General features: G+C 31.2%; 1 protein-coding gene across 1 annotated transcript; it reads left to right on the top strand.

The window, feature by feature from the left end:
* The first annotated feature begins 6,895 nt into the window (after positions 1-6,895).
* Positions 6,896-7,962, top strand: LOC143247554 (cytochrome P450 3A19-like). The gene is made up of 3 exons (XM_076495829.1): positions 6,896-7,205; positions 7,359-7,524; positions 7,743-7,962. The coding sequence occupies exons 2-3, from the start codon at positions 7,393-7,395 to the stop codon at positions 7,818-7,820; spliced, it is 210 nt and encodes a 69-aa protein (XP_076351944.1). The 5' UTR covers positions 6,896-7,205; positions 7,359-7,392; the 3' UTR covers positions 7,821-7,962.
* The last annotated feature ends 7,462 nt before the right edge of the window (positions 7,963-15,424 follow it).

The raw sequence follows: 15,424 nt of genomic DNA, 5'->3' as shown, positions 1-15,424 counted from the left end.
CGCAGATAGCCATCGAGTAGCTTTGCGCAAAATTCAGAAACAAACAAACAATATTTAATATATCGCTCGCATGATTGGTGAGAAGACCACACCTTCCAACAAAGGTATTTCATGATTTCGTAGAATTGTTTTTTTTTGTTCATTGAAGTCTAACTACAAATATGTTATTCATGTAAAATAAAAGACTTTCATTTGATCATCTTAAATATTTTGCCATCTAGTGTGTAAAATTAAAATTACATTCAATAAAAGAAATTATCGATTGTTGTCATTTGAACTGTTTAATTCAATTTTGTGACTATATATTTGTTATTTATTTATATGTCAACTAAACAAAATTATATCTGATAAAATATCAGAACAATAACTTTGCTAAGAATCAATTAATCACATTTTGTTTCAGAAAAATGTGTAATTTCTCAATTATGACCTTTTTAAAGACAATGATTGAAAAATGATATAATCCAAATGTTCTATTAGTAAAACCGTTTTAGTTAAATCTTTTAACATCTGTATTGATCAGTCCAGAGGAACGTATGCAAAATATATTAAGTATATATGAGTGGAGGAACATAACATTGGAGTTCATTGTTATTTATGTTTATTTACTTGATGTATTCTAACAAAATAATATTAATTATAAAATACTGTCTCAAATTGTTAATGTAAATAGGATTTGGAAAATATGATTTTAACCTACTGATGATGAAAACAACATGAACTAATTAGAATTAAATGATAATGGATCAATTTCTTTAAATATTGTTTGAGAATTGTCTGAAATACAGAATATCCATCATTTGCAATACGAAATCCAAATTAAAATAAAAATTAACTTTTCTTTATCGTCTAAGATTCATCCTTTTCTCTGTTAAATACATAACTGAGAATTATTGGAAAAAGAAAAATATCACTTGTCTTTATATTAAATAATCATTATAAATTGAAGTCTATATTTGCTTTTGTGAAACAGCGCACAATTGATACTATAGAACTCCTTAATAAACAAATAAATAATTGTTAGAATGTTATTTTTCATTGTATATAGTATTTATAATACGATCTATCAATATACAAAAGTATGATTCTGTTTAAAGTAAAAACGTTCAAAATACCTCCAGGCATATTAATTTCAGGATGACTTGAACTTTCAATATCAGATGTAATATTCTACTTTGGAGTTGATTCTCGAGGACTATTTAGTTGTTCTCAAAATTCGCGTTCAGCTTTTGAAGAATTATTTTTGATAGCCATCTTTATTTTTGAAGAGATAAATTTGTAGGAAGAACTGCTAGTCACCACAACCACAGCCAGCTTTTGGGCTTCTCCTATCAACTGTTATATTTTAACGATGTAATTAACAAAATAGCACCATCATTGAAGTTCACGACGCACAAATTGCTAGGCCTATCTATAAAGGAATCAAACACAATATTTCTTAAAGCTAAGATTTTTAAATCTAGTTTAGTCCAACTTTTGAAAATCTTCAGATATAAACACCTACCATGTCTGTTGTACGAACACTCCAGTTATTTCTAATAATCAAAATATTGAATATTTTCTGTATTTAACCAGGGAAAAATAGGTAGTTTATTTTTATAAAACAATATTAAATTATACATGAATAGCATAGTTCGCTCTTACGCCTTTACTTATCTTTACCGTCCACGTGTATAAAGTTATTGTAGTATTGTATGATGTCATTAACCTATTTAACAAGAAATAGTTATATAGTAAATTCACTAGAGTATTTTGTGTTTGAAGGTGTCCATGAATTAATGTTTTTAGAGGAAAGAATACCAATACACTTGTCTCGGTGTTAAGATACGTCTTTAATAATTGTTATATTTCCTTTTAACATGCTCGTATTTTCAACCATAGCAGTGTTATAATGCGAAGGTGTATCGCGATGTGAACAAGTTACCTTCAGTCTAACTTATCACTGTTACACTAGGAACAGCTTGGAGATAGGCATCTTATAGTTTTGTGCAAAGTTCAAAACAAACATTTTACAATCCTTAAGGATTGAGTGGATGGGCGTTCAATAGTGGGTATACGTTTCATTTTTAGCCAAACCTTTGGACTATAGACCTTTTCCAAATATTTGTTTTGATTTATCTTCCTATAATATTCGCTGTGTGCTGATGTCAGCTTTTCACTCTTTCCTGTACTATGTGAAAACTGTAGCCGGTAAACTTTCAACAGTAAAATGTTTTTCATGTGACAAAAGATGGTAAATATTTAAAAGTAATTTTAATGAGATGACTTAGTGTTAAACAATCGTCACAACAGTATTGTTTTTATATGTTACTTACTCACACAGTAATTCTATATTTGTTTAGGAACTTTATTATGCATAATTGATACAACTAACTTATGTAATACTCCAACTACAAGTTGTTTGAGATACTAACTGTTAATCCAATAAATCTGTTTATACCACTTGTTTTAAAATTATCCCACTTTGAGAGAATTCCAGTAATCCCACCTTTCGTTGGTGAAAAGTATAGGCCAACAGTTGGTGGTATTGATCAGTTGTCTTCTTTATAATATATCACTGTAAGTTTAGAATCGATTAGCATAGACAGCCCTCAAAACAAACCGAACTTCTAACATTCCTTAGGAGTTGATCAGATGGGACATTCTATAATAGATGTATGTTTTAATCCATAATTAAATATTTAGAATATGGAGGTTCTCTAAATGTAGGCTTTGATTTCACTGTTGTACCAGAGTGACGATTCTCGTAAAACAGAAAAAATATATGGTATAGAAAATGCTACTAGAGTTTAAACGGATGTCATTGTTAAACATCAACAAACCAATCGCAACTTTAATTGTTCTCTCTAAACACAATTATCTGCTATTTTTTGAAGAGTATTTACATAAATGTATAATACCTTGTGATCTTAATGAACCTTCAACATCCTTAGAAAAATTGTGTAAACAAACCAACTTATTCACTGAATATCTTTTTGAAATATTTAAAATCTACCCGTTTTTCATAAGCAGCACTACAAAAGAGTAAATAATCACATTACAATGTTGACTTTTTCAAATCCATGTTTCTAGTGTACTATAGATCTACGAAGATTAAGGGATAACAAGAGCAGTTTGTCAAGACCCTTCAGTTTATTATAGTTCTATAATTACACCTTTGTTTAATAACACAGAAACTAACAAGCACACCTTCAGTCAAAACTATAATCAAGAAAAATAGATTTAATAATGTTAATGTGTTAAATTTAAACTGATACATTTCCTGAATTAATTAAAGAACTATTAATTATATGAATATTTCATTCCACTAGAGGACACCACTAGACAGGAACGACTTTCAGGTGAATGCCCGTCCTGGCACGACTGTAACGAACTTAATATTATGCTGGATATCTCCCTCAAAGAGAAGAAAAGACTTCAATTACTAATAAATAAGTAAAACAATTCTATGCCACACAGTTAAAATGTGATCGGAAATAATTATTACTTTTTACTTATTTTACTGTTTACTTTGTGATCTATCTTATATTCTTATCTCATCATTTGAAAGAAAATTATAATTTTGAGATAACTGTGAGGGAAAACAAACTTGTGTTTCTTACTCCATAATATTCAAAACTTGAAACTTACAATTTCTGTCTTCTCAGAAGGAACTAGCATGTAAGCGCGTAAGATTCTGGACAAGGCTAGTTTGGCTTCCACCTGCCCCATTCTCATGCCAATACAGTTTCTTGGTCCAGATCCAAACGCTTGATAGGCCATGGGGTGAATATCCTTCTTATTTTCAGTAAGAAACCTGTATATCATGACATTATAACAACTGAGTTTCAAATTAGATAAGTTCCTAATTCTCTCTGCAACTAAAAGTAAATATTTTTAAAGAAAAGTATTAATAAATCTGTAAAAATAACACAAAGTTATAAGTATGCATCAGCTATTTATTGTTTACTTCTCAGGCTTAAACTCGTATGGCTCAGACCAGATCTCTGGATCGTGATGGAGGTGCCAAATAGGGACTTGTATGACAGTGTCTTTGGGGATTTTTAAATCATCTAGCTGGTAGTCCTCGTCAGAAACTCTGTTAAGAAATCTAAACAAATAAAAATACATGTATTTCTTGTCTCATTACTCGTTTAGCATCGTTAAGAGTAGTGGAAGATTATTACCACTATTCAATAGAATAGCATTTCTTCCAAAACGATCTGAGGAAATCCCACATGTTTTCACTGATATAGGTGTCGATAAATAATCCTGACATCATTAATTCAGTTGTAAAGGTTTCACAAATTGTTGGAATGTTTTGCCTGTTAATTTAATGAGAGTAAAGTGGGACGTTTTTTTAAATTCGTGTCTTAAGTATCTTTATTTATAGGACAGTTCTTACTTGAGTATACAAAACTAGCATATTTTTGTAGTAAGTGATTGATTTGAATTAACATTAATACACCAGTTTTTGTACAAAATAAATTAGATTATTTATGAATATAGCTTGAGCGTTTTGGTGTTGACTATTGATTATAATTTATATTTAAGATATTGGTTTTGGTAAAGGGCGCCATTTTGAATTGAAAGAAGAACAAACTTACCCCACAACTGGAGGGTACAATCGCAGATATTCCGAGAAAACTTGGTCTAAATATCAAAGTTTGTTTACTGTGGTGTAATCTAAGACACCCTAAAATACAATATTAAGAATGAAAATAAATATTTAATGTTTTGATTAGAAATCTATTACAAATATATTTACGATAAATTTAGTATAAACTGTCTTAAACACCTGAGAGTAACAATCTATTGAAAACGTTTTAAAACAGAAATGATTGAAGATTTTAGTTTAGAATTCTAGTTTATATTTTAGATACAGATCCTGGACATCTTGTCGGTTGACCAGTATATGGGTTGTGAAACCGAGGGCTGAACTTGTTGTTTCATAACTGTTCAAATAAACAAGACTGACATACTGTTTCTGTATCTATGATAATTATGTAATAAGTAGAAAAGCAGCATGAACATTTTGAATATTTCAACAATAATAATATCTAATACCTTTATGACATCTTTCTATGTTTTAATAAAACATTTAATGTAATAATTTTATTTAAAACAAAAATGTTCTCGAAACGAGTAAGTACAGTTTGTGTACGTTTTATACAATATGAAAAATACCAACAGAAGACTGGTAAACACTAGTATGTAAATTGAATGAGTTTAATTTCATACAGTTATTAATCAAACAAAAGGATCGTATATATATGACATGTAGTCACTGTAGAATCATAACCTTAAAGAAGACATACAAACAGATAATTTGTTAAAATTTAAATATCAGTATGTTTCCTCATACTTCCACACATACAGACAGAAAGTAGGGAAAACAAACAAACTGGTTTTCACTTTCCAACAGCCAATCATATGAGAGTACAAGGAAGTAACTTAGGTACTTAAGCAAGAGAAATCAATCCATAATAAAGTTCCCTTTAATTAATACTTATTTTCACAGTTCATCTGTGAACTGCGTTCACAGTTCATCGCGTCAATATGTGAGAATGTTAATATTGTTAACTGTGGTATGCCATCATTAAACAAATATTCTATACATGAATAGTTGAAAGAAATTGTTCACATACAGAAACAAAAGACATCACTTCAACTGCTTCCTTTATAATACAGTTAACCATACATATACTATATAGTGTAAGTACAGTAATTTTATATAAATATTGTACTTCTTACAGCACGTGGACAAGAGATTTATCCAGCTAATAAGAAAGTGATACAATTTGTTTTAATTTCTGTAATAATCTTCATCTGTTTCTTCCCTTCCTTCGAAGTTTCTGGTCAAATAAATACACAAACGTGTATACAACGTAACCAAATAGAGATTTGACTAGTTCTGTATCTTATTTTACACATCAGATCAGTTACCTTGATTAAAATATAGGTATATACTTCGTTTAGAACAGTAAAATACAGTTTAATATGACCTGGTTTGGATGGAGTTGTAGCTGCTGGATAACCGCTGCTAAAACGAAGTAAAAAAAATGAAACAATTTTGGTTCACGATCAGTGGAATAAGTAAAGATGTGAACATGTTTACCTCACAAATAAATCGAAGTTTCAAATGTTTAGTAAATATGTACAGTTTGTTAAAAGGTAGAGAGCAGAAGGGTATCAGAATCAAATTACAACGTCACAGTTCCAAGTGATGTTCTATAGAATAATAATTATCACATGAAACAGTAGATATTATGATTGACCAATTTCTCGTACAACGAGGGTCAAGTAAACCTCTGACCGACAAAACTGTTACCAGGTTCCTAATTGGAATTTTAGATGATTAAATATACGTTAAATTCATATATATATATATTTAGTCAACAACCTGAAATTCACATGTAACTTTACATCGATGTAACAATTCGATAAACTGACGTTACTAGACTATAACATTAAATTTAGTTGATGAATGAAAACTGTTTCACAGACACTCGTGTCTTGGTCATTATTGTAGATAATTTAAGAATGTAGTTTGTTTTTATTCTTTTTTATGTTCACCTTTCTCATCATTAGAAACAAAACCAACATCTTTGTTATACACCACACAAAACACTCGCTCCAAACATGTGAAGTTGTGTTTATAAATAATCTAAGTTATTTTGTACTGAAACTGGTGTACTCATTTTAATTCACGTAAATAACTTACTACAAAAATATGCTAGTTTTTTTTTATATTCATGTCAGTACTTTAGTACAAATGAGGACACTTAAGATACAATGTTTAAAAAATATTGTCTCATTTAATTTTTATGAAATTAACGTTTTCTCAAAGATGAGGCAAAAATTACGGACAAAATATTTTAACAATTTCCAAAATTTTCAGAAGTGAATTAAAGATGTCATAATTATTTATCGATACCTTTACCAGTGAAAACATGTGAGGATTTCCTCGATTCAATTTGAAAGAGATGCTATTCTATTGGATAGTGATAATTATCTTCCACTACCTCCTGACGATGCTAAACGAGCAATGAGACAAGGAGTACATGTCTTTTTATTTTTTATAGGTTTATCAACAGAGTTTCTGACGAGAATTACCAGCTAGGTGATTTTAAAATCCCCAAAGACACTACCATACAGGTCCCTGTTTGGTATTTCCATCACGATCCAGAGATCTGGTCTGAGCCATACGAGTTTAAACCTGAGAGGTAAACATTAAATAGCTAATACATACCTACAACTTTGTGTTACTTTTCCAGATTTATTAATGTTTTTCTTCGGAAACATTTCTTTTAATTTGGAGAAAGAATTATGAACATGTATAATTTGAAACTCAATTCTTATAATGTCATGATAAACAGGTTTCTCCCTGAAAATAAGAAGGATATCCACCCTATGGCCTATCAAGCGTTTGGATCTGGACCGCGAAACTGTGTTGGCATGAGAATGGGGCATCTACATGCCAAACTAGCTTTGGCTAGAATCTTACGCGGCTACAAAGTAGTTCCTTCTGAAAAAACGGAAATTGTAAGTTTCTCATTTTAGAATATAGAGAAGTGAAAACAAAACAAGTTTATTCACAAACATAGTTATATGAAAATTATAATTTTCTTACAAATAATGCATTAAGTACATAAAGATAAATCACACAGTAAATATTAAAATAAGTATAAAAATACAATATTACTTATGATCAGATTTAAACTGTGTAGTAGAGATATTTTTACTTATTTCTTGCGTTTCAGGGACAAATACAATATGAGATCAAGTTTCTAACCATTGGTCCAGTACATGGCATTCATGTGAAAGTCGTTCCTGTGTAGTGATGGCCTCTAGTGGAAAGAAATATTCATATAAAATAAGAGTTCTTTAATTACCTTCGTAAATATATCAGCTGAATCATTAATCTTATTTACTCTATTTTTGTGGACTTTAGTTTTGAATGAAAATGTGTTACTTGGTTTCTGTATTGATGGGTGGAGGTGTATTTATACAATTAAAATAAAGTGATTGATGTTACGTACGGTTCTTGTTATAATTAATGTTCGTGGATTTGTTATACACTGGAAACATAAGTTTGATGCGTATGAAAGGTTCATTTTAAAAGTTTCAGAAATGATTCAGCGAATAAGTTGGTTTTTTTTCACGATTTTTTTTTTCTGTGGATGTTGAAGGTTCATTAAGATTGCGAGGAATTATACATTTATGTAAATTCTCTGCAAAAACTAGCAGGAGATTTTGTTTATAAATAACAGTTAAAGTGTAGAAGTTTTCCTTTCTGTTTGTTAATGATTGATAATGATATCTGTTTAAACTCTAGGTGACATTCTCTTTAGTGAATATTTTTTTTCTGTTTTACAAGAATCGTGAAAGGTTTCCTTACTCTGTTACTACAGTGAAATATCTGTAAAATAAAGATGTCAGTATACGGTCAGCACTGTGGTTAAAGAATTCCAAGCCTATATTTAGAGAATCTCTATAGCTAAATATTTACTTCGGAATTAAAATATACATCTACTACTTCAGTAAATTATAAATATGGAGATTAGAGTGTTGACTGCAGCTAGATGCTTCAGTCACAATTACTCCAAACAACCTGGACTACCGGCCGACACTCCAGATAGGAAGATACGACGGCCTAATGCCTCCAAACGAACCTGACTACCGGATGACCCCCATATAGAAAGATACGACAACCTGGAATCGACAGCGCTGTCCTTTTCCTCGCCTTAAAGCTGTGTTCTTTTTAAATGATGAGATATGTTTCTATTACATTTTAGCTGCTTTTAATTTTAAATTTTAAAAGTACCTAGCACTAGTCTATTTGAAGTTTGAACAAAGCGTTGATATCTTTCAAAAGAGATTACATCAAAAGCAGACCAGTTCTTACAAAACAGATGGTCCTCCACTGGTACAGCGGTAAGTTTACGAATTTACAACGCTAAAATCAGGTGGTTCGATTCCACTCGGTGGACTCAGCAGATAGTCCAATGTAGCTTTGCTATAAGACAAAATACACAAAACAGATGTGTGAATGTTTTAAATAAACAAAATGCTCAAAACAGCTGAAACAGACCAGAATAACAACTAGTACATCTTTGTAATATCATACGTTACCTTCACACACAACAATTCTGACACACAATTTCTAAGGAAATATTAACCCACAGGGGTGCTCGAAGACTAAACAATCCTACTTTAACCTCGCACTTGGTAGAAATTAAGGATTTTGACTACATGATTATTGACAATTTGGGTTAAAAACATTGGTGAGTTTAACATGTCAGTACGAGTCTTGCAGGAGTGGCAGCTGCCAAAGCGAAGGCGCTATCTTCTCTGTTACTACCAAGGTATTTATTTTAAAAACTACTCCATGCATGTAAACAGTAACATGAACATGGAACAGTATGTAAACGATTTGGCAAAGACTATAGACCGTTGTTAATAATTAATTTTAGGCCTAAGACAGGTGGACCTGCAGATTTCGGTGTTTAGGATTATAATTATTTTGTATTTTTCTAAAAGTTAGGTATTTAAAGAAATTCTGTGGCAATAAAGATGCTCATTTGGCCACTAATGTTTTGTGGTTTCTGCTAGTAAATATTTAATAAAACCAAATCTGAAACCTAGGTAAGCGATTAAAATAGTTAAGTGTTATTATAATTGTTTGTTTGTTTTTTAATTTCGCGCAAAGCTACTCGAGGGCTATCTGCGCTTGCCGTCCCTAATCTAACAGTATAAGACTAGAGAGAAAGCAGCTAGTCATCACCACCCACCGCCAACTCTTGAGCTACTCTTTTACCAACAAATAGTGGGATTGACCGTGACTTTATAAAGCCATACGGGTGAAAGGACGATCATGTTTAGTATGACGGGAATTCGAACCAGTGATCCTCAGATAAGGGGTCCAGCGCCCTAGCCACCTAACTATACCGTGCCCTAGATTGAATGTTTTCATTATTTAAAAAACAAATAATATTTTAAAAAACGTTACATTTGTAACTGCAATTGATCTACTCAGTCATACAATTGGGAAATCCTTATTTACAAAAGGGCGGGATTTACGAGCTTATGACAGTTTAAAGAAAACGTAACATTTGAACAATTTTCAGGTAAAATGGGTTCTACTGAGTTTAAGAATTGGAGGACAAAATCACAATATCGTGAAAAATGGGTGTAAAACTAATAACCAGAGCCAGTACCACCAAGAATAAGGCACATACATTCACACAGAGCTTCAAGTTCTTAGGTGCCTAAATTTGTAGATTTCTTACGATGGTGGAAGGACAGAGGTAGGTGAAAAACACAGGCAGACTTTGAAAATACACGTTTAATTGTTGTTCACAAAAATAGTAAACTATTAATCGAATGAATATATTGGTTATAAATTATCTATTTTAATATGAAAAATATTCCCCTTCAGTACTATAAAGGTTGCAAATTGAATTATGTATCACAGTTGTACATAAAATGTTCATATTACGTATTTTAACACTTCATTAAGGGTTACATGGATATTGAAATTATGAAATAAATCAAAATGGTAATGCATGAATAATATAGTTTTGTACATTTATGTAATTGAAATGAAACATTTTTCGTTAACAGACTGGGACACGTAAGCATATAGGTCATACTATGAAGACATTCTGTAGATTTTGTGGTGATACTTTTGTGGGGACACTTGTAAGAATGAAATCTTTACGTTAAGACTTTGAGTGATATCTATAATGCCAAAGTTTGAAATTTGAACAAAAATGAACTATTTATGAACGAAGATACAGTTAACGAGAACATAAATTTAATTATCTAGTATTTGAATGTTGACAATGCTTAATTTTACTTTATACAGAGATTTACTGATAAATGGCCTTGATTTTTAGTGTGCTTACCTGAGCTTTACAATATCCTTTATCCAATTCGGAAACTGGTGGATCTCATATGGCATCAGATATTCTCAACTCCAGGAAGATCCTTAATCCAAGGAGTTACAAAGTGATAGAGAGTAGACAAAGGAATCTGCGGTAAAACATTTTCTGTTTCTCATCATATCTGTAATAACTATTACTTTTACTAAAGCCCTTCGCTAGTACAGCGCTATGTCTTCGGATTTACAATGCTAAAATCAAGGGTTCGATTCCCCTCGGTGTGTTCAGCAGACAGCCCGATGTGGCTTTTCTCTGACAAAACACACACACACTTTTACTGACTTTTCGGAAAGAAACAATTTCAAATTATCACGTGAAATGGCCATAAAGGATTATAAATCAGAAGTGGTGTTTGAAGTAATTCCTTTCAAAGAACGGTATTTCTCATCAGAAATCATTCTGCACTTCGTGTGTTGAAACTGGACTTTTATAAAGTAGATCTGTCAATTTATGTAATAATGTTTACTCGCCAAGCACAAGGTCATATCCCCGGCATGGCCAAGCGTGTTAAGGCGTGATACTCGTAACCTGATGGTCGCGGGTTCGCATCCCGGTCGCGCCACACATGCTTGCCTTTTCAGCCGTGGGGGCGTTATCATGTGACGGTCGTTCCCACTATTCGTTGGTAAAAGAGTAGCCCAAGAGTTGGTGGTGGGTGGTGATGACTAGCTGTCTTCCCTGTAGCCTTACACTGATAAATTAGGGACGGCTAGCACAGATAGCCCTCGATAGCTTTGTACGAAATTCCAAAACAAACAAAAGAAGGTCATATTTGGTCAAAATATATTTGAATGCCATTTAATCTAAAGTATTCCTGAGAATATCAGTTATCAAACAACGCTGAAAACTGGATGAATAACAGAATGATTGGATAAAATACTATTGGTGGACATTTACGTGTTTCTATTTAAAGATAAATGTAAAATTGGATGTATACAAATATATTTGATGAAATACTACTTCTTGATACTTAAGTATTTTTAGTTAGTTAACAGATAAATGTAAGTTATACTCTTATTGAAAAGTGGAGTATATATCAATTAGGAAGGTATTTTTAGATATTTTCAAAACTTAGAATTATTCACTATGTTAACACGAATATAACTGAGATGAACACATATTTTAAGTTTCATAACTTAGTTATACTCCTACAAATAACATTCGTATTTTACTGCAAAATCGTTTTATTGGTTAATCACCACGTTATGTATATATAAATATTTTCTCTTTTTTTAGCTTCAAAGATCTGATCTTCTGCAGATGATGTTGGATGATAGAATGGCTAAAGAAGACATTGAAAATGTCACTGTTAAACACTTGACAGCTGGTGAAGACGAGCCAACAAATGATGTTTCTAATGATGAGAAAGGTGAACATAAAAATAACACATTTCAAAGATTAAAAACAAACTACATTCTTAAAGTATCTACAATAATGACCAAGACACGAGTGTCTGTGAAACAGTTTTCATTCATCAACTAAATTTAATGTTATAGTCTAGTAACGTCAGTTTATCGAATTGTTACATCGATGTAAAGTTACATGTGAATTTCAGGTTGTTGACTAAATAAATATATGAATTTAACGTATATTGAAATATCTAGAATTGCAATTAGCAACCTGGAAACAGTTTTTAGATTTATTCGACCCTCGTTGAACGAAAATTGGTCAAGCATAATATTTACTGTTTCATGTGATAATTATTATTCTATAGAACATCACTTGGAACAGAGACGTTGTAATTTAATTCTGATACCCTTCTGCTCTTTACCTTTTAACAAACTGTACATATTTACTAAACATTTGAAACTTCTATTTATTTGTGAGGTAAACATGTTCACATATTTACTTATTCCAGTGATCGTGAACCAATATTCTTTCAAATTTTGTTTTGTTTACTTGGTCTTAGCAACGGTTATCCAATAGCTTCAAGTCCATCAAAACCAGGTGATGTTAAACTGTATTTTACTGTTCTCAACGAAGCCTATACCTATATTTTAATCAAGGTAACTGATCTGATGTGCAAAAAAGATACAAATCCGGTCAAATCTCTATTTGGTTACATTGTTCACGTTTGTGTATTTATTTGACCAGAAACTTCGAAGGAAGGGAAGAAACAGATGAAGATTATTACAGATGGAGAAATTAAAACAAATTATATCACTTTCTTATTAGCTGGATAAATCTCTTATCCACGTGCTGTAAGAAGTACAATATTTATGTAAAATTACTGTACTTACACTATATAGTATATGAGTGGTTAACTGTATTATAAAGGAAGCAGTTGAAGTGATGTATTTTGTCTCTGTATGTGAACAATTTCTTTCAACTATTCTTGTATAGAATATTTGTTTAATGATGGCATACCACAGTTAACAATATTAAAATTCTCACATATTGACGCGATGAAGTTCACAGATGAACTGTGAAAATAAGTATTAATTAAAGGGAACTTTATTATGGATTGATTTCTGTTACTCAAGTGTCTTAGTTATTTCATTGTGCTCTTATATGATTGTCTGATGGAAAGTGAAAACTAGTTCGTTTGTTTTTTCTACTTACTGTCTGTATGTGTGGAAGGATGAGGAAACATATTGATATTTAAGTTTTAAAAAAATTATCTGTTTGTATGTCTTCTTTAAGGTTATGATTCTACGGTGACTACATGTCATATATATACGATCCTTTTGTTTGATTAATAACTGTATGAAATTAAACTCATTCAATTTACATATTAGTGTTTACCAGTCTTCTGTTGGTATTTTTCATATTGTATAAAACGTACACAAACTGTACTTACTCGTTTCGAGAACATTTTTGTAGTAAATAAAATTATTACATTAAATGTTTTATTAAAACATAGAAAGATGTCATAAAGGTATTAGATATTATTATTGTTGGAATATTCAAAATGTTCATGCTGCTTTTCTACTTATTACATAATTATCATAGATACAGAAACAGTATGTCAGTCTTGTTTATTTGAACAGTTATGAAACAACAAGTTCAGCCCTCGGTTTCACAACCCATATACTGGTCAACCGACAAGATGTCCAGGATCTGTATCTAAAATATAAAATAGAATTCTAAACCAAAATCTTCAATCATTTCTGTTTTAAAACGTTTTCAATAGATTGTTACTCTCAGGTGTTTCAGACAGTTTATACTAAATTTATCGTGAATATATTTTTAATAGATTTCTAATCAAAACATTAAATATTTATTTTCATTCTTAATATTGTATTTTAGGGTGTCTTAGATTACAAAACAGTAAACAAACTTCGATGTTTAGACCAAGTTTTCTCGGAATATCTGCGATTGTACCCTCCAGTTGTGGGGTACGTTTGTTCTTCTTTCAATTCAAAATGGCGCCCTTTACCAAAACCAATATTTTAGGTGTAAATTATAATCAATAGTCAACACCAAAACGTTCGAGCTAAAATTAATAAATAATCTAATTTATTTTGTACAAAAACTGGTGTATTAATGTTAATTCAAATCAATCACTTACTACAAAATATGCTAGTTTTGTATACTCAAGTCAGAACTGTCCTATAAATAAAGATACTTAAGACACGAATTTAAAAAAACGTCCCACTTTATTCTCAGTAAATTAGCAGACAAAACATTCCAACAATTTGTGAATCCTTTACAACTGAATTAATGATGTCAGGATTATTTATCGACACCTATATCAGTGAAAACAGGTGAGGATTTTCTCAGATCTTTTGAAGAAATGCTATTCTATTGAATAGTGGTAATAATCTTCCACTATTCCTAACGATGCTAAACGAGTAATGAGACAAGAAATACACGTATTTTTTGTTTGTTTAGATTTGTTAACAGAGTTTCTGACGAGGATTACCAGCTAGGTGATTTAAAAATACCCAAATACACTGTCATACAGGTCCCTATTTGGCATCTCCATCACGATCCAGAGATCTGGTCTGAGCCATACGAGTTTAAGCCTGAGAGGTAAACACTAAATAGCTGATGCATACCTATAAATTTGTGTTAGTTTTACAGATTTTTCAATATTTTTCTTCAAAAATATTTACTTTTAGATGAAGAGAGAATTAGGAAGTTATCTAATTTGAAACTCAGTTGTTATAATGTCATGATATACAGGTTTCTTCCTGAAAATAAGAAGGATATTCACCCCATGGCCTATCAAGCGTTTGGATCTGGACCAAGAAACTGATTTTGTTAATCTCATCGTTAAAATATAACAGTTGATAGGAGAAGCCCAAAAGCTGGCTGTGGTTGTGGTGACTAGCAGTTCTTCCTACAAATCTATCTCTTCAAAAATAAAGATGGCTATCAAAAATAATTCTTCAAAAGCTGAACGTGAATTTCGAGAACAACTAAATAGTCCTCGAGAATCAACTCCAAAGTAGAATATTACATCTGATATTGAAAGTTCAAGTCATCCTGAAATTAACATGCCTGGAGGTATTTTGAACGTTTTTACTTTAAACAGAATCATACTTTTGTATATT

Source organism: Tachypleus tridentatus, chromosome 3 (assembly GCF_004210375.1).
Source record: "Tachypleus tridentatus isolate NWPU-2018 chromosome 3, ASM421037v1, whole genome shotgun sequence".
NCBI lineage: Eukaryota > Metazoa > Arthropoda > Merostomata > Xiphosura > Limulidae > Tachypleus > Tachypleus tridentatus.
The sequence above is the reverse complement of the archived record's forward strand: the minus strand, read 5'-3'. Positions and strand labels throughout refer to the sequence as shown.

What these genes read in the sequence shown, in the direction of transcription:
- LOC143247554 (XM_076495829.1), top strand. Translation starts at nt 7,393, where the DNA reads ATGGCCTATCAAGCGTTTGGATCTGGACCGCGAAACTGTGTTGGCATG. An exon ending in CTTCTGAAAAAACGGAAATT is followed by an intron (nt 7,525 to 7,742) that starts GTAAGTTTCTCA and finishes CTTGCGTTTCAG; the next exon opens with GGACAAATACAATATGAGAT.